The 27,026-nt window shown below is 36.4% G+C and overlaps 1 protein-coding gene across 2 annotated transcripts in view; it reads left to right on the forward strand.

Annotated features, from left to right (window-relative positions):
* BAZ1A (bromodomain adjacent to zinc finger domain 1A) overlaps positions 1–27,026 on the forward strand; it is a 65,592-nt gene that overhangs the window by 25,241 nt on the left and 13,325 nt on the right. For both annotated transcript variants that reach the window (XM_084208549.1, XM_084208550.1), the window contains exons 5-21: positions 2,690–2,791; positions 4,703–4,790; positions 6,356–6,490; positions 7,013–7,115; positions 9,117–9,283; positions 10,095–10,190; positions 12,563–12,701; positions 13,152–13,298; positions 15,653–15,748; positions 15,877–16,101; positions 16,760–16,925; positions 17,213–17,326; positions 17,951–18,075; positions 19,640–20,248; positions 22,848–23,011; positions 23,194–23,348; positions 25,862–26,010. In XM_084208549.1, coding sequence (XP_084064675.1) covers positions 2,690–2,791; positions 4,703–4,790; positions 6,356–6,490; positions 7,013–7,115; positions 9,117–9,283; positions 10,095–10,190; positions 12,563–12,701; positions 13,152–13,298; positions 15,653–15,748; positions 15,877–16,101; positions 16,760–16,925; positions 17,213–17,326; positions 17,951–18,075; positions 19,640–20,248; positions 22,848–23,011; positions 23,194–23,348; positions 25,862–26,010 — 2,780 coding nt within the window. The remainder of the gene's footprint in view (positions 1–2,689; positions 2,792–4,702; positions 4,791–6,355; positions 6,491–7,012; positions 7,116–9,116; positions 9,284–10,094; positions 10,191–12,562; positions 12,702–13,151; positions 13,299–15,652; positions 15,749–15,876; positions 16,102–16,759; positions 16,926–17,212; positions 17,327–17,950; positions 18,076–19,639; positions 20,249–22,847; positions 23,012–23,193; positions 23,349–25,861; positions 26,011–27,026) is intronic.

The raw sequence follows: 27,026 nt of genomic DNA on the forward strand, positions 1-27,026 counted from the left end.
GTGTACTCTGCTGTCAGAATATAGCACAGCTGTAGTGTAAGAAGAAATGTATGTTCAGGTCATGTGGGCACCATGCCAAAGTAATTGAAGGCCTGATGAGATTATTACCTGTCAGTGGTTCAGTATAACCTTATTAAAAATGCAAGATTCTGACACAAGTACAACCACATTCACTTGAATGCAGTAGAAACTAGTGTTTTATGCGTGAGTCAGTTGTTGTTCTTACCTACTAAGTTACAAAATACTCTGTATTTTTTCCTCTGGATTTAGTTGTGTGTCAGAGCTGTGCTGTGAAGATTTTTTGTAAGGGATCTCTGCTGTGAAATGGATCTAACCCTTGCTAACTCTAATGTGTTTTATATAATGCTTTACAAGATAAAATGTAAGCGATAATAATAATATTTTTATGCTAAAGCTGCTAGATAATCTGTGTAATTTTTAAAGATTGCTTTGTGTATTGAATGACCTTTTTCTTCCTCTTTTGCCCTAAGCAAAATTTTTACTCTAAATTTGGAGGAGGATATCAGGAATATATTTACATCTTTGGATAATAACTCTAACTCAGAAACTAAGCAGAAAAAATTTAGTGTTTTGAAATTACATTTGGGCCATTATATATGATCCACTGAAGTTGAGAAAGATTTACATGAACTAAGAAGAAAATATTAATGATAAAGAGATAAAAATTTGATTATTCTTTGGGCCCTGAATTTGATTACAGACAGTATTGAAGCTTAGAATCTATTCAAAATGTATAAATAAGCTGATATACTTTTGGTTTAATATTGGTGCTCTGATGCCTTTTATTCTGTATGTGAACATTGTTTGTTTGGGCCGTTCTTCAGCTTACTAGACCAAAGGCCTGGAAAGGCAATGGTGTGTGATGAGGTGCAAGTTTGTCTTTCATACTATCCAAAAATTCCTGGGGACAGCCTTCATTACTTTAGCTTTCCTGTCTTGAGACTGAAGGTGGTCATGGAAGGCCAAGTCATGGTATGACCAGAATATGAAGGCTCTTTTAACAAACTTACGTAAAGATGTTAAAATCTTGCCAGTGGGTGTACTGGATTACAGTTGATCTCTGTTTTGCTAATATGAATAGCTGGGTGGACTTTTTTCTGTTATATTTCTTAAACTGTGTTTTGTCTGAGTGACTCAACTTTAGACTTCAACTGTGATGTGCCTGAAGTACCACGCAAGACACTGCATGCATATCACAGCACTTACCTGTAGGTCTAGTAGATGTGTTGCTGTTTCCAAGTCTGTCTTTTTTTTTGTCAGTCCATTTATTATTAACTATGCTGATAATTTAATTGTTATAAACTATTTTTCTTGAGAACTTTGTAAATTATTCTAATCTGAAATGACACTAATGGTGAATAAGTACTGTTTCATTTAATCTGTCATTAATAATGTATTTATTAGACATTGGAAGGTTAACATGTCTTGTATTTCTCTTTCACAGAGTTAGTGGGGAAAAACAAGAATTGTAGTAAATTTTATTTTCAGTAGCATTGCAAAGTACAGTTCTCAACATCTTGTGCATCTTTTTCACAAGGCTAAAGAACAGCAAGTGATGTACTGGTTTATTTTGTCAAGCTCCACCTGAAAGCATTTTGTAAATGCTGGAAGGACTGATAATGATGAAATGCGTAATTTTAAATCTCCTAGTTCATCTACATAGCTGCTTCAACTTTCCTTCTTGATGAAATAAGATAATGACTCAATTCTTCCTGATAAAGCAGTACAAGTCTTGATTACAAATTTTCACCTCAGGAGAAGTTAGTTCTGTTGTTTAATGCCAAAATGCAACATTATTTAAATAACGTTTTATTAGTTCAGCTCTGTTCATAAGTACACTACTCTTCTTAAAGTACATTGTCTATAGCAAAACCCCTCTCTTTCTTGTAAAGGAGTGAATTTTGGTAGCACACCAGACCTGAGTGTTATCCATCTAGGAAGAGGTGTAACAGAACAGTTAATGTTATGTTAAAACTGAAGAAATATTTTCCATGAGGGGGGAAAACATCTAGGTCTCTGTAGCAATACCTGTAAAAGGGAAGTGCACTATGGCTAATAAAGCATGTAACCTGATGAGCATTTATTTTGAAGTGTAGATATATTATGGTTTCTGTTACTTCCTGTTATTTTATGCTGTTGGTAAAGTGTTTCATTTGTTTTTTTCCTAAAGTGTTATTTAGGAAAAATATTTTAGGTGTTCTTTACTTGTTTTGCAACACAATTGGTAGATCAAGAGCTACTGGTTTTATTCATTCTATTTATTTCTGTCTTTTGGACTCCTTTCACATCATCTTTTTCTCCTTTTTCCTGTCTTCCTGTTACCATCATCAGTGCTTAAGAGTATGAAGGAGACGTTTTTCTGAAGTGTAGGGATGTATCATTACTTGTCTCTCTCTTTCTTCCTTCCCTTCTTATCTTCCATTTCCTTGCTAAGAAAACATTCCTCATTCTTCCTGTTCCTTGCAGGAACTGGTTTTAATACAGATTTAAATATAGTAGCAGAAAAGTTGGCATAAATTAATAGGCCCTCTTTGGTATGGGTGGAAGGTACGAGTTGGCTGTTTTCAAGAAGTCCATTGTATACGCATATAAATGTATTAAATGTGTAAAATATGAGGCTGATGATATGTGAATGTAAACTTTTAATTTTTAAAATTTTTTTTCCTAGGGAGAAGAAAGCCATAATTGATCCTTCTTTGTTCAAATACAAAGTGCAACCTATTAAAAAACACCTATATGAAGCTGTTATTGTTAAAGCATCTCAACTAAGGTAAAAATTAGTATGTGGAAGTTAAAATTGTACTTTATAACTGTGAATTGTGTAAGATTTTTGATATAAAACGATATTTTAAAACAATGTTAGAGCTGTTAATTAAAAGCACTGGAACAAAATACTGTAATACAGACCTTCTGTATCAAGGATTCCAAGCTTTGCTAGCATTAACAATGGTACCAACTCCTTGCAGGTCTCTCCTTTCATTGGCACACAGATGAGACCTGCTGTTGTTGTCTGCAAAAATCGGATTAGTTACCCAGTGTGCAGCGAGCCAATAATTACACACTCAAGAGAGACAGAGGTTATTTATTTCAGAGATGCACAAGCCTAGGTGGTCAGTGGTATTCCATAATCAAACGTGTTTTAGTACGCAAAAGAATGAGTGTTTATTGGCTAGAAGTTACATAAGTTCTCTTACTAATTACTGTTAAAGTTTCTCTTGGTTAATGATTCCAATTAATTGATTAATTACTGTATCTTATGGTAATTAGTCCACTTGCTCAGTCTTTCTCTTTAGATTCAGTGAGTTTCTTGTGTCAGTGGTGCTGAGTTGGTGGCCACAGATTTCCCCCTGCAGAATTACCTTTTACCCAGTTGGACCTGGTTTGTTATAGTTGCTTGGTTGGGTTTCCTTACCCTGGGATTCTGCTAGGTGTCTTTGTGACCCCTAAATTCTGTGTTCTTTGTGACCACTGTCAGTGGGCAATCTTATGCCCAAGCTTTGTTTTAACCTCCCTGCGGGTCTGAGACCACTGAAGTATGTCCAGCCCTAAGCCTTAACAGGGCAATTCTGCCAACAAATAATTTATTTTTCTAACATCTGGATATCACTTGCAGTAGCCAACAACCACGCTCTCTGTTTCATGCATTAAATTTCCATTTGTGTTGATTAGGCTTGAAAGTATAAAAAGATCAGACATCAAAGAACATCCTTTCTTAAGGAAATTTTTATATATTCCACATTTTGCAAGACTGTGACTTCTGATACCTTACCTACTGTTGTCATTGATGGAGTAGATGGAAAAGAGTGTGAGATCTCCAATAACAATAAAAATGAACTATTGGTGTTGGGAGCACTCTGGTAGCATTGCTTGTTTGCAATGTTAGAGCAGACACTGGCAATCAGACTGATTGAAAATCGAAAGGTGTAGAGGTTTTGCTTCTTAGACTGCAAATTTGTCTCAAATTTAGTTAAAATATATGTTTAGAGTAGATTGTGCATCAAAACTTTATATAAACTGGATGCTTTAAATGAACTTCAGTTTATGTGATTACAAGTCATTTAGTTCCAGCACAAATCAGGATTTATTTTTCCATAAACTACTCCTGTGTAGTGAAGCCTTTTCCTTCCATGAAGTAATGCAGGTTCCCTGGAATGCCAGGAGTCAGTAGAGTGCATGCTGTCCTGTAGAAAGAAGTGGGATAGCTTGCCTGAGGAGTGTGTGAATTCACCTTGTCACTTGTTGGCTTGCCTCCCTGCTTGAGAGATGTGAATGCTGCTTTCCTGCTGTCCCTTGTTTGTTTGTTGTCTTCCCTCTCATCTGACACAATCAGACTTGAGTTTTATTTAGGAATTTTAAGAAGCATTTGGAGGATCTACCATAGATCAAAAGGGTGTTTTTATAAAAGAGGACATAACCGAATCTTCAAAATAAAAATTGCAGATGCATAAACCAACTGTTTATGTACTACTTGTGTTTTGTTATATTCATAAAGAAAATTTTAATTCAGTTGGACTTTCAAAGAATGGTTGTTAATTACAATAGTAAGGGTGTTATTTATAATTAAGAAAATAAGAGATCAATCATATAGTCTATCACATGTATTCTTGTACATACTTTTGGCTGTACTTAAATACTAATTAAAGATGTTAGTTGATAATACTACCTTTCTTTCCTAATACAGCCGGAGGAAACATCTCTTTTCTCGTGATAGACTTAAACTTTTTCTGAAACAACACTGTGAACCACATGATGGAGTAATTAAAGCTAAGGTAAGCAAGAAGAAATAATTTATGGGATAGAATATTGACACTATTTAGTATTTTTTAGTATTTTGCTCTGCTCCTCTTTACTAGCTGCTCAGAGCTCCTTTTAAATACTATGTCAGATTTAGGTTTTTGTAAGTACAATATACTTTTGATTTGTCTAGCACATGAATTGTTTTCATTCTTCAAGGTATGCAGCTGGTACTTCTAAGTTGAATAAAAATGAACTGGTTTTGTGTTGGTACAGTAAACCAATATTATTCTGTTCTAATTCTTTTAGCTGAAAAATATTTTATACTAGATTGAATTCAGTCTCCAGATATTCAGTGAGACAGGTACCAGAGTTTAGGTGGCTGGAATGGGTTTTTGATAAGGCCTTGGATTTTGATTGTGCATGTATTTGTAATCTTAGATATATGGTGATACTTAGAGCAACTCAGACTAAACTTCACATCTTAGTGGGCACCAGAGGACTGAGAATTTGAGCAGCTTTTCCCACAAGGCAGCAATTTCCCTTGCCGTGCTTGCTGTACCACAAGAGATCCTGGACTCCTTCACTGTGTATTACAGCCTTGACCCTGAAATCCATGCTATCTTCTTGTTTTTAGAAAGTAGCAGGGTTTTTTTAGTATGTCTGTTATTTTCTCATACAGCTGTGTAACTGATCATTTTGCACAGGAAGCCTCTGAGAGATGAGAGTCAGTGAGAGTCTTGCCTCTGAGGAAAATAACAAAGGCAATGAATTTCTAAATAAATTTGTAACTCTAAGAGTCTGTCTCCTCTAAAGAAATGGAAATAGAAGAAAATAGAGCTGAAAGGGATAAACCAACATTCCTTGGGCTTGTTAGTGATCATTTTGACCCAGCTCACATTAAGGACTAGTGATCTATTAGTGATGCTTTCTGGAGCCTCAAGAAAATTGTTGTATTCTGTATATTTGTCATCCTGTCTTTTTTTGGGCTTTCTGTGGAGTGTCTTCTTGTCCTCTTGCTGATTGCCTTGCATTTCAGTTATGTGAACGTGTCCTATTTGGAATGTCTCCTTTGTATCCTCATCTGTATTGTCCAATAAGGGCAGATTTCCTGAAGTCATCAGGTTGAGAAAAAAAACTTGAAAAGAACCTTTGACAGTTTGGAAAAATCTTCCTCCAGAAATTAGTACCTGTGTAATAGAGAATTATATAGCTCTTCAATAAGTTGTTTCTGCTTTTTTATCTGACAAAATTTATTCTTGACACACTTCAGTAACGTACTAGGAAGACACTGATGAGCTATGTTTGCTGAAAGGCTTATAAAGAAACAACATCTCACTAAATGAAGCCAAATTCTAGTTTCAGATGCGTGCTGCATACATTATTATCATTACCCACTTGGTAAATTAACTCTTCACTTACACAATTTCAGAGATTTATTTCTTATCCTCAGTTAAGTAGTTATGGATAGGGTTGCTCTTATTGTCTTCTTTTGTGAATTAATGATTGATTAATTAGCTTATATTTAGATTATTTAGCTTATATTTATAAAAAGGTAAGATTTTCACCCTGAATATCTATCTTCATCTTTCTTACTAAGGCAACATCAATTGAAAAATATAATCTAGCAGAACAAAACTTCTCCTATTTCTTTCCTGATGAACCACCCACATTTATCTTCAGTCCTGCAAGCAGACGGCGAGGGCGACCTCCGAAGAGGGCATCTGCAAGTCTTGTAAGTGATAATGTTTTTAATCCCAGATGAAGACACATCAGCATAGTCTATGAAGTTCTTCTGTTTGTCTGAGTTTTTAGATCATTTGAAATACATTTTACTTCTTTTATTTTGAGGGCAATTGGGATATATTCCACAATTGCTCTTAAAGTAATTACTTTATAGTTAAGCTGGTGAAAGGGATCATAATTGGTATGTTATCATCTTATTTTTGTTATTATGTCTGGGATCCCATCAAGAAACTAGTTTCTCAGTGTGTTGTGATGACAGAGTACTTTTCCATTCTGAGATTAATGAATAATTTACTAAAAAGCTTTAACTCTCAGATAAAATTATGTTGTCACTTGCCCTCAGATGCAGGTATGTCTCTTGCCTGTATTTAAACACTGAGACTCTTAGTTACTATACTACTTCATTATGTTCTACAGAACAGTTGAAAAATTAGGAATATCTTTTGCTGGTCATTTCACTGTAGTTATTATGCTCTTTTTTTTTCCTCTCCACCTCCAAATTCTCTATCAGGAGGACAATATTAAACCTAAACAAAGCACCCCAGGAAACAAAAGTAAAGTATCAAGGGAAAGGGCAAGGTTCCAGAAGCAAAAAGAAGATGTGCAGGCCATAGGTAAGTTGAAGTTTTCTCATATGACCAGTAGAACTAGTTTTTGCAGATTTGAGAGCAGGCCATAATTAGGGTACTTCTGGGGTTGTACCTTTCAAAGGGAAAATATATTAAGGGTGTACTGCCACACCACTATTGCCAAGTGCTCCTTTCAGTAGTTAGCATGCTTGTTTCCTGGTTTTATTTTTTTTCCCCATGTTAATTGACTAAATTGGGGAAATGTAGGAAGCTTGTGGTCCAACTGTGTTGATTTCTCTCTCAGATAAATAAAGAGCTAAATAATTTTTTTTGTAGAAGCTTGGATGGTGAAGTCATGTGTACATTTTACCAGCTGAAGGTATATCAAAGCACGAATGTGTAACACAAATCCGTTAGCTTTTCCATTTATGCATTTTCCTCATACAACAATCTCAAAATTCAAAAGAACTCAAATATATTCTGATTTTTTTTTGTTTAAAAGATTCAAAGATTTTTAGTTTGGACTGATTGAATTATTTTGGCTTAGTTTTAACCTGTTCCCGATCAATTTAAATTTGATTTCAAAGGAAGTAAGGGGATCCATATGCCTTTTGTTTGGGTTTAACTAGATAAATTGGTATGTCTTCTTGAGGAAAAAGATCAGACAAGGAGATACTCTTCTGGATTGTAAGGATTGTCCTTCCTAAGGAAAGGCTTTCATCTGTGGAAGTATTTCGTGAACTTCTGGTTCCAGCCTTTCATCTTTTTGAAGACAGAATTTTTTAAGATGGCAAGGATATTTAGAAATTACCTAGTCCAACATCTGCTTAAATAACAGCACAGTTGTCTGACACTGCTTTGGGCCTTTCTTTATAGGAGATGGGGACACTAGAATCTCATGGGTTCTTTTGAACTTGTGTGTCCACATTCTTGCACAAGCATCTGTTTTTTCCTGTGCTGGGAATGACAGTACAGACCGAGGTAACAGCTGATCAGTGTCAAAGCTGCTTCCTCTCTTGTGTGGACAGAAACTGCAGCTGCTAGAAGGATAGTTAAGACACGTTTTCACACTGTGAAAAGGTAGCAAAATACCAAGTACCTCAAAAAATTAACCTTCTCATTGTGTTGAAGACCCTAAGGATCAGCTTCACTGCATTTGTTAGCCAAATGCATACTTTGCTGCTATGTGCAGTAGTTATCTGTAGAAGGAACCTAGCCCGTTTTCAGAATGTTGTAGGAAAGTATAATAAAAGTTTTTCTTGTTAGTACTATCCACTTGGTAAGAGTAAGGATCTTTTTTCATTTCATTCACATATGATTCTAGCTTTCCTATTTATTCAGTTAAAACAGTAAAGACCCCTTTTATTTGTTAGCCTGTGCGTGGGCTGATGGGCACTGTCTGCCTACAGAGAGTGGAAATTTGTATCTTGTTGTTCTTCTACACATGACTACAAAGAAATCTGCATCTCTTCAGGCAGTAGCATTTATTATCATTTAAAGTTCAGCTTAAATTGTGTAACTGAAGTAAAATTTGAGCAAAACACACTGAAATACTACGCAGGTTTCAAATGCATTGACTTCAGTAATTCAGTAAGAACTAAATATTTAAAGATCACTTATTTAAGAGTTTTTACTATCACAGATATTTCACGGCTGTGTGCCACACCTGGTTGTGACATGCTTTTATTAACCAGTCATTACTAAATATGTTGCTGTAATTATATGTTGGAATCAGTTCTCATCTTTATATGTCAATTGATAGAAACCAATAAACAAGTAATAACCTTCTGTATACTCATAAAACCAGATATATTTAACTTTATTACCTGTTGACAACCTCATAAAACATGTCTAATACATAGGCTTGAAACTCTGATTCTGTAACGAACTTCCAAGTGTTTGAATTTCTGGTGGGTGTGGAAACAATTCAGTCTTCATAACCATATCTTTTTTATATGGTAATTATAAAAATACAGTCTATTTATCAGTTAAAACTAACATTTTACAAAAGAAAAAATAACTCAGGTTTGTTGTTTTCCTTTATAGCTTTTGAAAAAGCTAAATTAAAACAAGAGAAGGCAAATGCTATAGAAGCTAGGAAAAAGGAGAAAGAAGATAAGGAAAAGAAGAGAGAAGAATTAAAGAAAATTGTGGAAGAAGAAAGGATGAAAAAGAAAGAAGAGAAAGAGAGACTCAAAATAGAAAAGGAAAAAGTAATGCTTTTGAAGTATATGTGTTTCATATAGGAACAGTATACTGGCTTTCTAGTATAATAGAACAGTATAATGGCTTTTTGTTTCTTAGTCTCTGAAGTTATTTTTCATTAATCATTTTCAGTTTCTAGAAATGTACTTTAGAAGAATAGGCAGTTACAAGATTTGATGATGGATTGTATTTCTGGTTAACATTCTCTATAGTTTTAGTTTACCAAAAGTTCATTTTGAATTTGAACTTAGTTCTGAAGTTATGTGGTGGGCTTAGGGTTTTTTTTTTGCCAGTAATGCATAAAACTATGTGATTTAATGGTTGTCTTCTCTTTGAAGAATCTGTTCTGCATTAAATTGACGGCATATCTTATGGTTGTGGGTTTCTGTGTAGACTCTTTTTGGATCTAAATTGCTAAGTAACTTTTTTGTCAAGTGGAATATGAAGAAATTATAAATTCCACGATATTTTACCACAGCCACATTCACTGTGGTTGAATGGATGTTGTAGATGGTCTTTTTTGAGGCAATGTTCATAAATGCTGTCTAATTTTTGATATTTTTTCTTTAGCCACTTCCATTAAAAAGAAAACAAAACACGCCCCCCAACAAAAGCAACAACTAGTCCAACAACGTATCGCCTCATTTACATATTTTTGCCAGTATCATTTTATACAAAATAAAATGAATAGATTACTCCATTCTAATTAAATGTGATGTTTTTCTTTTCAGTATGATTGAGCAGTAAATGGTGCAGTTTTAGAAATTGCAGTAAGGCCATGTAACAATATTTATATACAATTGTGACTATTTTTTTCAGGAAAGAGAGAAGCTGCGTGAGGAAAAAAGAAAATATGTGGAATACCTGAAACAGTGGAGTAAGCCTAGAGAAGATATGGAGTGTGATGACCTTAAGGTATGATTGAATTTGGAATAGCTGAAGATTGTAGTTTGCACAGTCCCCAGATGGATTAGATTCCCTAATGCAGGGACAAATCTACATTTGATTGGAATGCTAGAGGCTGTGAGTCACCTGCAGTGTGTAATACATATTTCCCAGTGGCAATGCTAAGGGGATCATCTGCATCTGCATTTTCAACCTCCAGAAAAGCTTTACAGCCTGTGCTCAGTCTACAATGGAGTATGTTCAATGTGCTGGCATTACTGAGTGAGGGGTATAGAGTATACCTGATTTTTCTGTGAAGTATACAAAATGAGCTCACTTACAAAAATGTGAGTTACATAAAAGATTTGAGTAATGAAAAAACTAAATTTTTGGCTGCAAAGGTTGGAAAAGATATTGACTTGTTACTTCCTGAGGCATTCTTTTGATTTAAACTGTAGAAATATTCTATGTATATCATGTTTAATGAACATCTTTCATTATGGTACCGGAAACCTGTAGAAAGGAACAAGAATTTGCTTCTCAAAGAACTTGGGATTCACACAAGAGTGTAGTGTGGCTGTACACAACAGAAGATTTTCTAGTGTTGTACGTTTATGTACACTTTACTGGGATTCATTATGGCAGGGGATAAAAGGAGGCAAATAGTCAGAAACACAAGGCTGAGAGTTTGAGGTACACAGGGAGTTGTAACAAGTGCAAGGAGGGCAAGTGGAAATAAAGGAGAGTGTTAAATGAATTCAAGTGAAATCACTGGGAGGAATATGAGAGCCGAACATATTTGCAAGGAGAGCTGTATGGCCATTGAAGATGGGAGTGAAAACTCCTAGCTGTATGGAAAGGGAAAAAGGCCATTGCTGAAAGGAGAGCAAGCTGTGTAAACAGTTCTGCTTTATTTCTACTGGAAAGATAAAAGGAGGGGTGTCATCCCTACACTGAGACTCTGCTGCTCTACTCACCTCACTCTGCACCTGGTGCAGCCTCACCTGGAGTACTGTGTGCATTTTTGGTCACTGCAATTTAACAAAGACATTAAGCTATGAGAGAGTGTTCAAAGGAGGGAAAAAAGGATGGTGAAGGGCCTGGAGAAGCCCTATGAGGAGTGGCTGAGATCACTTGGTCTGTTCAGCCTGGAGTAGACTGAGGTGACACCTCATCACAGTCTACAACATCTTTCTTAGGGGAAGAGGAGGGGCAGGCACTGATTTCTATGGTGACAGTGACAGGACCCAAGGGAATGGCCTGAAGCTGTGCCAGGGGAGGGTTAGGTTGGATATTAGAAAAAGCTTCTTCACCCAGAGGGTGGTTGGGCACTGGAACAGGCTTCCAAGGGAAGTGGTCAAATCTCCTGATAGAGGTCAAGAACCATTTGGACAATGCTCTCAGGCACAGGATGGTTCACGTGGATGGTTCTGTGCAGGGACAGGAGTTGGAACTGGAGGTCCTTGTGCTTTCCTTACAACTTAAAATAACCTGTTATTCTGTGATTCTGTAAATTGACAAAATATAAATAAAGATGAGTTTAGGAGTTTGAAAAGATTCCCGTCTCTGGAAATTTATGAAATATCTTACTCTGTTCTTTTGAAGCACAGTATTCGGCTTTCTTATTTTTAATATTTGTGAACTACCACATTTGTGGAAAATAGACATAATTCTGAAAATTATTCAACTATGTGTGCTAAAAAACAGTAAATGAAGACAAATCTTGAAGGATTACATGAAGATAGTGATTTCAAAATCAAACAGGATGTTAGGCACTGTTATCTGTGGTTTGGAGGTGGTGTCTCTGTTAAGTGGTCTTGTTATATGGTTACATCAGCTCCCTTTTATGTCTTCAGCTACCATAAATGCCTTACAAATGCAAAAAAACCCAGTGCCAGAACACACACTTGTTAGACGTGATCTTGCATATCCTAGTATTAGAAGGGTGTGTTTTATGTGAATGTGTAAGGTTTGGGGTTGCTTGTCTTTGCAAGCAACATAAGTAACTTTTAACAGTATGTTTATTTTTGCTTGTCTGGACAGTTCAAGAAACTGAAATTCAAAATTTTGTGGAATAATATAGGTATAAAGAAAAAAGCTTGACAGCCAATGGTTTTTTAACTTGTAGTGGGATTAACTTCATTTAATAAAGGTACAAACTTCATGGACTTGAGTAAACTTCTTTCTCAAAAATTTTACATTCAAGTTGCATGCTCTTCGGTTTCCAAAGTCAGTACTCTCACCAATGTTACCATGATAACTGATCACATGTTCTGTGGGACTCATTGTAGTAAAATGCAGAGAAACTCAACTGATACATTCCTTAGAATAATAGTCTCTTTGGTTTTAGTGTACTTTGCACAAACCAAATACTGTATTAAGTGGTCCCATTTGGTTTGCAGGAACTTCCCATTCCAGTGCCAGTGAAGACGAGACTTCCTCCTGAGATCTTTGGTGATGCTCTGATGGTTTTGGAGTTTTTACATGCTTTTGGGGAACTTTTTGATCTTCAAGATGAATTTCCTGAAGGAGTGACTTTAGGCAAGTTGTGGCTTATGTGGCGAGGTGCCCCACTTTGGTGGTTTCCCTTCTACCAAACAACCAAACTTCTTAAGTGTGCGCAAGTACCACTGCTGCAGAATTTTCCATGTGGCTTTAATCTGTCGATGCTAACACATGCATATCAATCCAGTTTTCAGCTCACAGTCCACTCCAAGGGACTTGTAAAATCAAAATTAGTTTTGGTGTACAAGTTGTTATTCTGCTTATCAAAAGATCTATTTGTACTTTTTTCTTGCAGTTCTATATTAAGAAAACAATGTTTGGTCAGCACTTTTTCTGGTACCATCACTTTAGGAATATATGCAGTAAATTATGGAAACGTAATTTAATTATCATCCCTGAAGGAAAAAAAAATGTTTTCATTCTTCAGTACATAATTTTTTTTCCAACTTTGCGGCAAAAGTGACGCTTCTTAAACTTTATTCACAGAGGTTTTAGAGGAAGCTCTTGTAGGAAATGACACTGAAGGCCCACTATGTGAATTGCTGTTTTTCTTCCTGACTGCCATCTTTCAGGCAATGGCCGAAGAGGAAGAGGAAGTGGCCAAAGATCAAATAGCTGATGCTGAGACCAAAGGTCAGATCTTTAATTTTACTGCTGAAAAGCTGAAGTTGCACTGGAATTAACTTTAAGCTGCATGATTTATGGCATTCCTTTGTTTAACCTTGTCTTATTATGCATGGATATTGTATGTAAATGGGCTTGGTTTTTCTCTTTTATCTGAAATTAAAGCCTTAAACTGGGCATGGACCGCAGGGTCTGGGGGGAATAGAGAAAAAGGAAGCTCATTGTTACTATGATTGTATCCAGCAAAGCATAATAAGCTTTTAACAGCATTGCTTGTGTTTTGGAGGTGCAGGAAGCATCTTTACCTTCCTCCTCTTCCTCCAGCACTGTTACATGTTTCTCCTGAGGGTCAGGAAACAAGTCATTTTCCTAAGTCTTCTCAAAGATATCTGTGTCTATAAAAAGATCTGTACCTAACTAGATTAAAAATTGAAACTCCCCAGCACAACTGTAATGGAGAATTGAATTCATTGTACTTCAAGGCTTGAAATTATGAATCCACAGCTCCTGCATACTACCGTGTGTGTTCTTTCACTAAAGACTCTCACAGTCACTCTGACTTTGGTCTTTGCTCTGAAGCTGATGTCCCCATTTTTAGAGGCATTCAGTGTATACTAACCACTGATCAGAAGGAAATTCAGGCTTTGTTACAAATTTGTGGTCCTGTGTTTATGGACTGCCAAATTTGCTGACTAAAGGAGAAGCTTTGACCCATTCTGCTAGCCTTTATTTCATTAGAGGTAGGTACATAAGAGCACTCCCTCTTTGAGGTCAAGTGAATTCCATGGTGCCCCTCTAAGCCAGGTATGTGAATTAAACAAAAGTTCCTTTAATCCCTCCCTTGAAGATCATTTATTTTCATGCTTAAGATTGATGTCCAGTCTATAAATTATATAAAGCGTAGGCACTGTCTTCAATAACAGTGGCTGCTCTTGTTAATTGAATAGAGATTTGAGACGGTGTTAATAAATTTAGACTGTATCTTAATTACTGTTGAATTTCGCTATTAAACTGTATTTGTTAACTACTGAGAGTATTGCCTTGTCAATACAAACAAGGATTATCAGGTAATAATGGAATAGTTGATTCGATTCTATATTATTTGTATGGCTGATCAAAAAAACCATAACTTTCATATTTTAATTTGACATAATGGGGCTGACAGTTGCAATAGTCTGCCATTTTGTTTCTAGTGTAGCAGAGTTGTGGGTAAGGCACTTCATTTATTGTGTTCTACGTGCCTCAGAACTTTGTTTTCTTGTCACTCTTGTTTAGACATCTTCTTTCCAGTAAAAGAACTACATAGTCTTGCCTTTGTAATTCTGGCTAACCAAACTAGCAGTAGTCAGCATGTTTGCTCAGTTAAATTCTGTACAGGCAGCGTTTCTGCAACAGGGAACACCACAGATATGTGGTTTTGGGGTGTACAGTTCTTTCTCAAAGTGTGTTATATAGTTAAAGGGGAGGTGCAGAGATTCATTTTGCTGTGTCTGGGTGACAATTTTCAAGCAACATAAATCATCCTAGAGGACTGTTGTGGATTTGCATTTATGTATTGTTTCTGTAGTTTGTATTTGTGGTTTTATTTTGACTTGGTGACTTTAAGTGCTTAATAATTTGGATTTGAATAAAGTTGAATGACCATGCACTGATGAAAATATTCTGCCAGCCCTCTGGAGAAATATCTGTAAGTGCTGAGGAAACCTTTGTTTAAGAAACAGGAACTTTCTGTTTCTCCCTTTCACTTCCCTGCTTTCCTGGTCAGTTTGCTTCTGTATGATGGTCATTAAGTGCAGGTGCTTGATTTGGTGAAATATTATTTATTTGTAATGTCGTAGTAATTGTGTTTGTGCAGAACAGGCTGTATCTGAGTTACAGATAGAAAGTATAAAGTGAATGGTGATAGCCAGTATCAGAATACATTATTGGTTTGAGTTATGCTTCCTAAAAACAAAATTATGATAATAAAAACAGTTTGTTTGAGGAAAGGAAATACAGGTGTTCTTCTTGCATTGCTATTTGTCTGCACTTTCAAGTGTGTTCCTGGATTTGTTCTTGCTGCCTTTTTTGTTGCCATTGTGCATGTTTTACGTGTTGCGGTTGCTTTAACAGCTTAGATGGTGTTCTCCCTATATATAGCATGTGGTGCATGTCCTTAGCTTTTAGTTGGATTTTTTTAGTTGCATTTCAAGATCTGTAAATTTTTGTTTGGATGTTGAACTGAGTTTTGAATACATTGATGCATCTGTAAATATCATCCCTCTTTTCGCTTTGTCTGCAATTCTCAAAATGCGGCTTCCTTTCCTCCCCTCCACAGTACAAGTTTTAATTTGCACTAGAATAAAGTGTTTATTTCCTTAAAGATTTAACAGAGGCTTTGGATGAAGATGCAGACCCCACAAAATCTGCACTGTCTGCAGTTGCAACTTTGGCAGCTGCATGGCCCCAGTTACATCAGGGTATGTGTGGGTTTCACTTCTTGTTTTGTTACTGTTATTATTTTGCTCTGTATTTTAAAGAACTATTTTTATATTTATGTACATTTAAATATCTGTATAAAATAACTGTTCATTCTTCTCAACTGTAGGCTGCAATTTGAAAAACTTGGATCTTGATAGCTGCACTCTTTCTGAGATTCTCAGACTTCACATTCTAGCATCAGGTGCTGATATAACATCAGCCAATGCAAAATACCGTTACCAGAAACGAGGAGGGTTTGATACTACTGATGATGCTTGCATGGAGCTGAGATTAAGTAATCCTGGTCTCTTGAAGAAACTTTCAAGTACCTCAGTATATGATTTGTTGCCAGGTAATAAAAGACAATACATGTTAGGGATTATTAGATTGCTTTAATAAGTGATCAGCTTTGCAACTGCTTTAGACCAATAATGGTCAAAATTTATTGTATCATAGAATAATTGAGTTTGGAAGGGATCTCTGGGGGTTGTAGGTAGACTAGCACTCACCCCCTATGCTTCAGTCCCCACAAGCACATCCCACCACATCAGAGATTGCAGAGCTAGGCAGTCTCATTCCTTCTGAGTAGCTTTTCTTTCATCCCATTTAAAAAATGTTAGTGTTACTTGAATAAGGGGATCTCTCTGGAAGAAGCATTGGCGTGTTTGATTCAGCCCCTGCTTTTTTTCCACCGATTGTATTTGGGTCTTTTGTTCATTATTTGGAAACGGAGACAAAATTCTGTCAACTCTCACTTTATCTCTAATTTGAAGATAATACTGCATTTTACTAATTTTGGTGGTTAAAGTTAATAAATTTAAAATAAAGGCTTGTGTCTCTGAGCAAAGCAGATATGCTTTCAGGAAGTGTCTCTGCGAGTGCGCCTAGTGCACTACAAATGTGCGTTCACTTGTTCTTAAGTGAGAGCAAATCCAGTTTGGCGTCTGTAAAGAGTTAGGCTTATTATCAGTTACACAGTGAAATATAAACATTGGTCTGAATTTTATTAGGAGAAAAGATGAAGATCCTTCATGCTCTCTGTGGGAAACTTCTGACTCTCGTCTCCACTCGAGATTTCATTGAGGACTCTGTTGATGTGCTAAGACAAGCAAAACAGGAGTTCCGGGAATTAAAGGCAGAACAGCATCGCAAAGAACGAGAAGCAGCAGCAGCAAGGTAGAACTAGGATATGGAAAACTAAAGTTTGGTGCTACAATTGAGATTAATGTCTCAGTTGCAGAAGGCATATGAGAAACAATAGTAATGTTTCTGCTCTATGCTGGTTTCCTGGGACAGTAGACAGTAGTGAAACTTAGTTGTGCTAAATGTTGTTGTGCTAAATGTTGTTTTTCCATGTTTCTGCTATTTTTGGATGATGTTTTAGTATAAAAGAAAACTTTCTGGCAGACAGACCAGATAGTAGATTAATTGCAACTGTTTTTTTATATCCTTCTTAATATTAGGATACGTAAAAAGAGAGAAGAAAGGTTAAAAGAACAGGAATTAAAAATGAAAGAGAAACAAGAAAAGCTGAAAGAAGAGGAGCAAAGAATTTCTGCTGTAGAAATATCTGTTGGGTATGATATGTAGTATTACTGTGATGTATAACATAGAGCACTTTTCAGCTTTGTGGCCAGACCTCACATGTGTAGTTTCATTGACTAGATCGTATACAAAGCTATATTTTAAGTATATTGTCCTTAATGATGATTTTATTTTTCTTCCTAGTGGTGTCGAATTGGTAAAAAAGTTACCTTGAAAAACTGCCTGTTTTTCTGTAGGGTATTAATTATATTTGCTAGATGAGGCAAAAATGTGTAACAGGCATTTTACAGAATGGTACATACATACATTTTGGGAAGGAAACTTTTCTTAGACATGAAAAAATTTATAGCAATAGAACTACACTAAGATTTCTCCAATTATGATCTGATTATAATAATAATACTCTTCAAATGAAAGTGTGGGTACCAAAGAGCAGGTTTTAGTCCTTAATATAGAACTTCATATTTACAGTTCAGTGGGTGTCTGTTGGGCTTTAATATAGTCTGTGATTTACAGTTGATTTTTTAAGAGGATTATAGGTATTTTACTGGTTAAGTACTTGGGAGATAAAAGTACTCCTTGTGTCAAAGATGTCATATTTTATTGTGTATTTTTAATGGTTGGTTAGTCACAGTTTGTTTATTGTGCTGTGTCAGGGAGGAGGAACGGGAAGAGCTTGATACTAGTACAGAGAGCAAAGAGACGGAACGTAAAGAGCAAGACGTGGACACAGTCACAGAGGATGAAGAAGAGCTGGGACCAAACAAAAAACGACGGAGAGGTAATGCTAATGAATTTGTTTGTGTGACTGTGTACCTGCATGCATGTACCTGGCAAGCTCTTCAGTAAAAGCATCAATCTTTGCTCTAATTTTCTTTTAAGAAATAAACCCACTCTTGAGCATGATCATAATGGGCTCTGAAGTACGTTGAGCCAGCTTGCTGTAGTTCTTATGGTCAGCTGTATCTTCTTTCACACTTCTGTTTTTTCTTGTCTTCCATACATGCTGTGTGGATTCCTCTTTTGTCTAAAAACTGTTATGGTGTTGCCATTACAAGTACTTGCCTTCATAGAGAGAGTTGTAGGAGTTTCAGCTAATAGGATATGGTGTGGGTTTGATATTTTTAAAATTTTTTTTAGTTAAGTGCAAAACCAAATGTTTCAAAAGAAAACATTAGATCAAGCATTTGGGTGTAGTTTTCCTTTGTTAATGAAGCAGCATGCCTCCTATACAAGAATAAAACCAGACTTATGCCTAGTTTTAATTTCCTCAGCACTGTGCTAGTAGGAACTGCAGTGCAGTAAATGCTGCTGCCTGCTGTTCCTAACTAAACATAGATGTCACCACAGGAGGAAGAATTGTTGATAGCTTTGGGCTGCTAGCTGATATGTGTCTTTCTGCTGAGAAGGCTTCATGCTGGTGTCTGTGCCAGTGAAAGTCTTGGATGATTGTGGACTTAAGCTGCAAACTTGTACAGTTCCTAATAGTACCTGGGATGGAAATTCTGAGTCATTCAGTAATACAGATTTACATGTTTGTTACAGCTTTGCCATGAAAAAGCAATGAGATCTTAAACAGAATTTCAGGTTTCTCAAATACCCACATTTGAAATGTTGCAACTGGATGACAAACAAGTGTTATTATTTCATTCATACAGCTAGGGAACTGAAGGTCACACTGGAAACATGTAGAACTTGAGTGTTGACTGCACCTTTCAGGTTGCATGCATCAATTATGAGACATACTGTTCTAGATGACAACTAGGACTTAATACTTTGGTGTAAACTAAAGATGTGAACTGAATGTTTTCAGCTGGTACAAATTGAGGGGGAGAAATAATAGTAAATACTTGATCACTTCAGTTTTTAAATGTAAGATATCTGAGTTTGCCATAAAAGCTGCTATGTAGGCATTCTGGTCTTTGGTGGTTTAAAATCATCATTTTGAGTATGATAAATAAAGTCTAGATCATAGTTCGTATTCAGTAGTGAAATTGCTAGAATTTTACTTTATCCTTATAAGATGTTTTATTATACATCTTTGCATTCTTAAAATTTTGGTTTTGTATGATATTGAAGATGACAGTGTCAGTAAATGAGACTTGGTCTAGTTTCTGCAAAGTGAAGGTGTATTTAAAGTGGTTACCTGTTCTTCAAGGGAATGGGGGTTAATCACTTGAGTTTTTCTTTAATAAAACCAGTATTGTCTCTTGACTGAGCTGATGGTCTCTGACAGTGTAAGTTTGGATAACCAGAAAGGGACAGAACTAAAACCTGCCCTTTACTTGAGTTTTTGGTTTAAAAAATTTGTAAATTAATTCCTATTATGCTTCTTTTAACTTTAGGAAGAAGAGGGCAAAATGGATTTAAAGAATTTGCAAGACAAGAAGAGACCGCTTGTGAAAAGACCGAACCTCTTACTGCTGAAGATGAAGAAGCTTTAAAACAGGAACAACAAAAGAAAGAGAAGGAACTGTTAGAAAAGATTCAGAATGCAACAGCCTGCACAAATATCACCCCGTTAGGTCGTGACCGCCTGTACCGACGCTACTGGATTTTCCCTTCTGTTCCTGGATTGTTTGTAGAGGAGGACTATTCTGGTCTCACAGAAGACATGTTGTTGCCTCGAACCTCTTCCTTTCAGAATAGTGGACAGTCTTGCACAAATGAACCTCAGGTATTCAGTAAAACTGGAGAGTCTTTGAAATCCTCTGAATCTACCTCCAATATTGACCAAGATTCACATACCAGTGTTGTCGTAGAGGTGCCAAGGCCAGTATACAAACCAAACCGTTGGTGCTTTTACAGTTCTCGGGAGCAACTGGACCAACTCCTAGAGGCTCTCAATTCCCGAGGACATAGGGAGAGTGCCTTAAAAGAAACTCTTTTACAAGAGAAAAGTAGAATATATGAACAACTGAGCAGTTTTCCTGTGGAGAAATTCCATATTCCAGGTAAATGCAAGGCTCTTGGTCTTAATTTGATTCTACGGATACGACTTCTATATAATATTATAGAAACCTCTAGTTCTAATTTAACTGTAATTTCTAAGATCTAAGAATTATCCTTAAGCTTTTTTTCACTCAATGGAAAACAAGTTTGGTTTTTTCCCTGCCTTCCATTTTTTTTTCTTCCTGCTTGACAGACCTTTGTGGTATTTTCTGGTATTTCATGCTAAAAAAAAGCAATAATTTTTCTGTGATCTTACTGCTTGGTATATCATGATTGGCTGTTAAACAGACAACTTTAGGAAGTCATTTTAGCTTTGGAAAAAGATTAACTGAGGAATAAAAGTTAATACATGCTAAAAAGCTGTGTAGCTGGGTTGGTTGTTACGTGGATTAACACCAGTGTAGTGGAATTTTGTGATACTATTCTTTTCTGGGTTTTGTTTCCCTTTTCTTCCTTTGGCAGATACTCAGTGCAGAAGGAAGCAGCAGGATAGCAGATGTTTTTATAGGTTTTTAAACATAGAAGCGTACTGAACACCATCCTAGATCTAGGATTTAGGGCTATTTCTTTTTTCTCCTAGCCAAGTATTTTGGCATTTTTTGGCAAGGCATTGGCTACAGTCAATGATAAAATACTGCACATACAGGCTTACAGCTGGCTTGCTTATAGTGTGTTGGTGGGTAAGCAATGTTACCACAGTAAGACTCCTAGGGTAATGTTTGAGAAATTGCATTTTGTTTATAATTATGACAAATTACCTTGAGGATTTGGGGTTATCTGTACTGGGGCAAGGGAATATTATTCACAGCAGACACAAATTCTGTTTTCCTGGAGTGGGTATGCTGGGACACACTGTGAGCACATCAGATACTGCTGAATTTATAACTGATCTACCATCTCTTTTGGTGGAAACTAGCACAGGACAGAGTTTTTGCATAGTGATTAAGCTTTATTTTGAGGACTTTTTTCTATGTTGGGTTCTTTTTTGTGCATAAATCTCCGTCATCTTCTGATATGTTGGAGTTTGTACATATGGTTCCTTATTTTCTTAATCGCTGCACGTTTATTTGTATTTTGTGTGTTGCTTTCTGCTCTGAAGCAACTTGATGTCCACAGTTGTGGATTTTTCTTCTCTTTTGATGTTAGAACTGTAGAATAACATTGATTTTCATTAAGAAGAAAAGAGAGGCAGCTTTGAACTTCACTTTATTAGCGATCAGGAAAACTCAAGTGCAGTGATCCAATACCAATGGTGCCACACCGCTGTGTGATAAGCAGGGATAAATAGCCACATGTAGATGTACTGGGTTGGGAGCTTCTCTGCTGTGCACTCCAGATGCTGCCCTATTGCCATCACTCAAATGACTTGTAGGACAGGGGAGATTTTCCTGCAATGTAGGTTGTGCTTCTGCCTTTTCCAGTTCCTGCTCAAAAGAGCATGGAAATAAAGTTGGTATGTGCTATTACTTGATTTTATTCCAGTATCCACTAAATTCTCCTTGTCAATTATTTGAAAAGAAGTTGCTGCTTTTCTTGTTCTGCTCAAGAAAAGATACTGCATTTCTTCTTTGCTTTTAAACCAAAAAGGACCTTTCCCACATCCAGGCATTAGAGTTGCTAGTCTACTTTTTGAGAGTATTTGCATGATTGCTTTCAGTTACAGGGAATTGTTTCAGCAATTGAGAGCACCTTAGAAATTCATCCTGTGCTTTCTTAGCAGCAGCTTTATTTATATTATTTATTAAATATCTCTTAAATTTTTGCATGTACCTTCTTATCACTGCACTCAAAGGTTTTAAGGTAAATCCTGTGAACAAAAATATTCACCACCAATGCAGCCTTGCAAGCACTAATTTAGGATTTGGGCAGACTTTCAGCTCTTTCCTGTGGCTTTTGAGTGTTTGCATGAACTTTGAGTTCTCTTGGGAGTAGGTTTTTACTTGAAAGCCCATCATCATCATCAGCTCTTGCCTTGTTTTCATAAATTAGCATGTTGTCTTGCTCCTTTTTTCCCTGCCTTTAATTAGAGGACACAGTCAGTCTTGTCTGTGCCTGTATCATCTTATCTTTTTTGTTTTGTTCTAAGGTTAGGTTTTTAAAAGAGATTTTATCTTGTCTTGTTCTGTTAGGTTTTATGATTTTCAGTTTCACATGCTTATTTTAAGTGTTTCTATGATAAAGATGCATGCAGGAAAGACAGTTGAAGAGTTCTCTTGTAAAGCAAGAGCAATCAAATAATAGAAATGTGACTTTGTTCTCTTTTTTTGTTCACCTCCTAGAGCAATGTTAGTGTTACTCATCTATTACTTTCGAAAGAATTTTGAGACAAAAGAACTGCTTTTAAATTAGCAAGGATTTCTCTCATGAGTTGTTAAGAGTGGATGCCAATCATCTATTGGCCATCTATTGGTCATCATTACCCTGCTTGGCTGAATCAGATTCCTTAGTTGGCACAGATGTTGGCGCTGGCACCTAGTTATAAGAAAGGAATTTTGAACCCGTGTATTCAGCTTGTTCTGTCTTGTACTGTTGTTCCCTCTGCCAACAGCTGCTTTAAAGGAGCAAGACGTACTAACATCAAATTACTTGCTGTTCCTGCAGAAAAACCTCAAAGTGATGTCAGACCTCCTGTAGGACGGGGAAGGATGCAGAATGTCCACGATGGACCTCACCCATCTGCAGAGAAGCAACTTGAACTGAGACTTAGGGACTTTCTTTTGGACATTGAAGACAGGATCTACCAAGGAACACTGGGGGCTATTAAGGTATTTGTAAACGGTAGAATGTAGGAACATAATGGTGCCATCAAGTCTGTAACTTAAATGAGAACTCTTGCATGCAATGGTTTTACTGAAAGCATAATTAAATTAAATGCAGATAGTAATGGGTACTATAAGCTTGTGTCCTTTGATTCTTTAGCAGCCTCAAATTTGTATGTTTGCTTCAGGTTACAGACAGACAGGCTTGGAGAGCAGCCCTGGAACATGGGCGATATGAGTTTCTGAATGATGAAAACAAAGAAAATGGCATTATTAAAACTGTGAATGAAGAATCTGAAGAAATGGAAACTGATGATCATGATAAGTTTATTGTGAAAGACAGGTAAGAGTTATAGTTTAAATAATGGTTCTCTCTGTGTATAGCAGTGCTCTGGCTTTGTTTGCTGGGGACTTTTTGACTTTCGAATTACTTTTACCCTCAAGTTCTTCCACATGGTAATTTTTAAGACTACAAATCTTAAAATGCAGGATTTTACTTTGGTTTATAATCTGTAAATGATGATGTTCCATTACCATGTAAGACTAAGGCACCAATTTTTACACCTTTCAATATTCAGATATTACACTGCTCAAAATAAACATTAATTATCAAAGAAGGAACATGTGAAAGAAGGATTCATTTTGAAGTAATTTTAAACGCAGGGAAAAATTGTACTGGCAGTTGATGATGTGTTTTCCAGAAGAACCTTCCCCCCAAAAAAAAACCCAAACCAAAAAAACCTCACACAAACAAAAAAACCTCCAAGAAAACACAAACCCAAAAACCACCAAACAAAACAACAAAATCAAAGCACTTGAATTTCGGGAAATAGTAGGGGTGTTGAAAAGGAAAATTGGTAATAGTAACAAATGTCTGGTTGAACTGGCCTGTTCACTTACCTCGTGAGTCATGGTAAGAGCCACCAGGGCAGCAGACCATGGTCTGGATTAACTTTAAGCATAGCAGCAAAATGGAGATGTGATCCTACAACTTCAGAAATGATAATACTTCTGTGGAGCAAGCTGTGCCATAATGAAAGGAAGGAAACCTCAAATTCTAGTGTTGCAGCTGTAAAGTGTTTTGTGGTGTCTGGTTTTTAAACATTTGAGATAGATGTGGCTCTCTGATAGCTGTTATTGTTGTAAATCAAACTTCAGAAATCACAGAAATGGTAAAGATTTCCAAATTCTTAATTCTCCAAAGTTGCATATTTGTCAGAAATAAAGGTCTACCTTAATATAGTCAATGCATATGAAATTGTATCTCTTGATAGGATGTGAATATTGAAATACTTCAGGAAAAAAGATTCATTCAAGACAGTCATTGTACTAACATGCTGTTTTGCCTTACATATTTTGTGACATTTCTGCTGTTAGACTTCTATAAAAGCTGTGTTTCTGAGTGGACTAATGAATGCTGTGTTGGATGTTAGGAATTTGAAGTTCTTCAGGTATTTTTCTCATTTTATTTCAGTTCTCATTCATCATTGTGAATTAGAATTTTCCTGTAAGACTGTCCTTTGAATCAGAGTACTCTAGTTCCATGCAAAATGGATGGGATCATCCTTTATATTAATTATACAATTTACAGAAATTTGGTTCCTGAAAACCACAATATAGAAGTATTCCAGTGTTTTAACTAAGAAGCTGAAATTTATGTGTTTCCACTCAATGTTGGGTACTTGTTCCATTGCCAACTCTTAATTCAACTGCAGAACTTTGTAGCTTAATTTTTTTCCATTTGATACTGACTCCATCAGAGTTTCTGAATAAAGTCTACTCTAATAGAGTCTTGCATATTAAATCAGAGTATGAGATTCTGAAATCATGTGACAGATTGCTTTTGATGTGGGGCTTTTTATCCACCTCAGAGCAAGTGACATCTCATTAAGACCTTGGAGTTTGACTAGTGAAATGTAAATAACTCTGCAGCTTTCTTTCTGTTTGCTTTCAGCCTCTCAAAATGTGTGTGACTGCAAAATATAATGAACAGCTTTTAAGTGTGAAAAAAGAACAGGGACAACCAAAAGCATTGCTTATTCACGAGAATAAGGCAGAATCCAGACAGTTTTAATTAGTTAGTTTTTTATAAACCCCAAGTAGAAATGGAATTTTATTTTCAGTAGTGTGAGCTGCTCTCCTACACATTACTTAATGTTGGTGGTTCAGAAAGATTAGCTACATTTTGAAATTATTACTTCGTTTTTTGGTCCTGTTTTATTGGAAAACTACCTCTGTGGTCATCTGCTTGTTTGTTTGTGGGGTTTGTATGGTTGGTTTCAGGGGTTTTTTATAGGGTTGGTTTTTTTTTTTTTTGGGAGGTTTTTTAACCACTGTTACATGAAAAGTATTTTATAAAGATCCTCCAAACATGAGGACATACAAGTTAACAATACTTGATTTACATTTAAAAATTACTTTGTTTTTATTTTTTTTATTTTCTTTTGAAAAATCTTTTGAATTGTAGGATCTGTGTAGTTGAACTTCAGTAGGTGGATTGTTCTAAAAGACTACACTTTGCCACTGGAAGTGTTTTCACTGAAGAATTGTTGGGACTACATTCTTCACAGAAATCTGTCATAAACTAGCTGATGGATGTCACATCAGATTTTCTGAAAATCTTAATTGTTTTGAAATTTGTCATCCACATTTCATGAAATTTATATAACTGTTACCTAAAGATGAATTGTCTAGATCTAGGCTAGCTGAGCAAACATAAGCATTAAGATAGCTCATCACACTGTGGTAGTACCTGTTCATGGAGTTAAAATGAGAAGCTTCTGTAGATACATTTGCAAGAATCTCTGGTATTAAATTCAGAGACTTCAAAGATAATTTAATACATTTCTCTTCTAGACTCGTTGGGTTAAAAACCGAAGCTCCAAGTGCTGCATCAACAAGCACGAGTACTCCTCAGCCAGTCAGTAATGTGGTCCACTACTTGGCATCTGCACTGCTTCAGATAGAACAAGGAATTGAACGCAGGTTCCTCAAAGCACCTCTTGGTAAGTCTCAGAATTGAAACTCTGTCTCTAGTCTTGTGTAAGATTTTGTAACTAACAAACCAAACCCATCCGCCCCAGCACTGCAGTAAGACCCCTGACCCCAGCCCCAAACCCATTTGCTTGTTTTGTAAGAGCAGATGCTTCAGAAGGACATCTTGGGGAAAGGAACAAAAAGTTAACACACCCACAACACACCCACACACCCACACACACACACACATATATAAATGTATTCATTAACAAGCAAATTCTTAAATGCATGTTTATTTAATATTGGTTTTTTTCAGTTTATGTGGTGCTACAATTATAGTGATGCACTGGCAGACAAATTGTACCCTTAGGCAGAAATGATCAAGCTTTCTGGGGGAACACTACTTCAGAATTACTGTTGAGGCCAGTATATCATGCAGTTCTAGGTGGCAAAAATGTTTGCTTCTTTTTATACTGTTTCAGTGAAAGCAATATAGGCCTAGTTTACCTGGATCACCTTGTTCAGCAATAACAGAATACTTACAGTAGAGTATAGGAAATACTTACATTGCAGACATTAAGATTCTCAGGTTTTGTGTTTGTGCTGTAAAACTTGGAAATAAAAAATTGCAAGAAAAATTTAAACCAAAGCAGGATTACAGCTTGATTTTGACGCATATTTTTTACTTGGGTTCCTCTGATGAGGCTCCAGAGGTGAGAGAGAGGATCCAAAGAGCATAGAGTCAGTTTGTTTTCCCGTGATCCCTCAGGTCTGGATTCCTTAGGATCCTTTTGCAGTTCAGAAGTGGACTTTGATCTTAGAGAAACGTGTAAAGGTAGTTCCTCCTTCCCAAGGTGGCTGTCTTGCTCAGGCTTCCTGTCTTGATGGCACACTGGGGATGAGTTGTGCTCTGTGCTTGCTGGGCTGCTTTACCTCTCACCTCTGGCTTGCCAGCACAGCGCATTCCAGAGCAGCTACTGCTACACACTCTGGTAGACTGATACTGTCTTCTGAAAGTCACTGTGTGTAAAATCCTTCTGCTCTG

This window comes from Fringilla coelebs, assembly GCF_963513975.1.
Source record: "Fringilla coelebs genome assembly, chromosome: 6".
NCBI classification, from domain to species: Eukaryota; Metazoa; Chordata; class Aves; order Passeriformes; family Fringillidae; genus Fringilla; species Fringilla coelebs.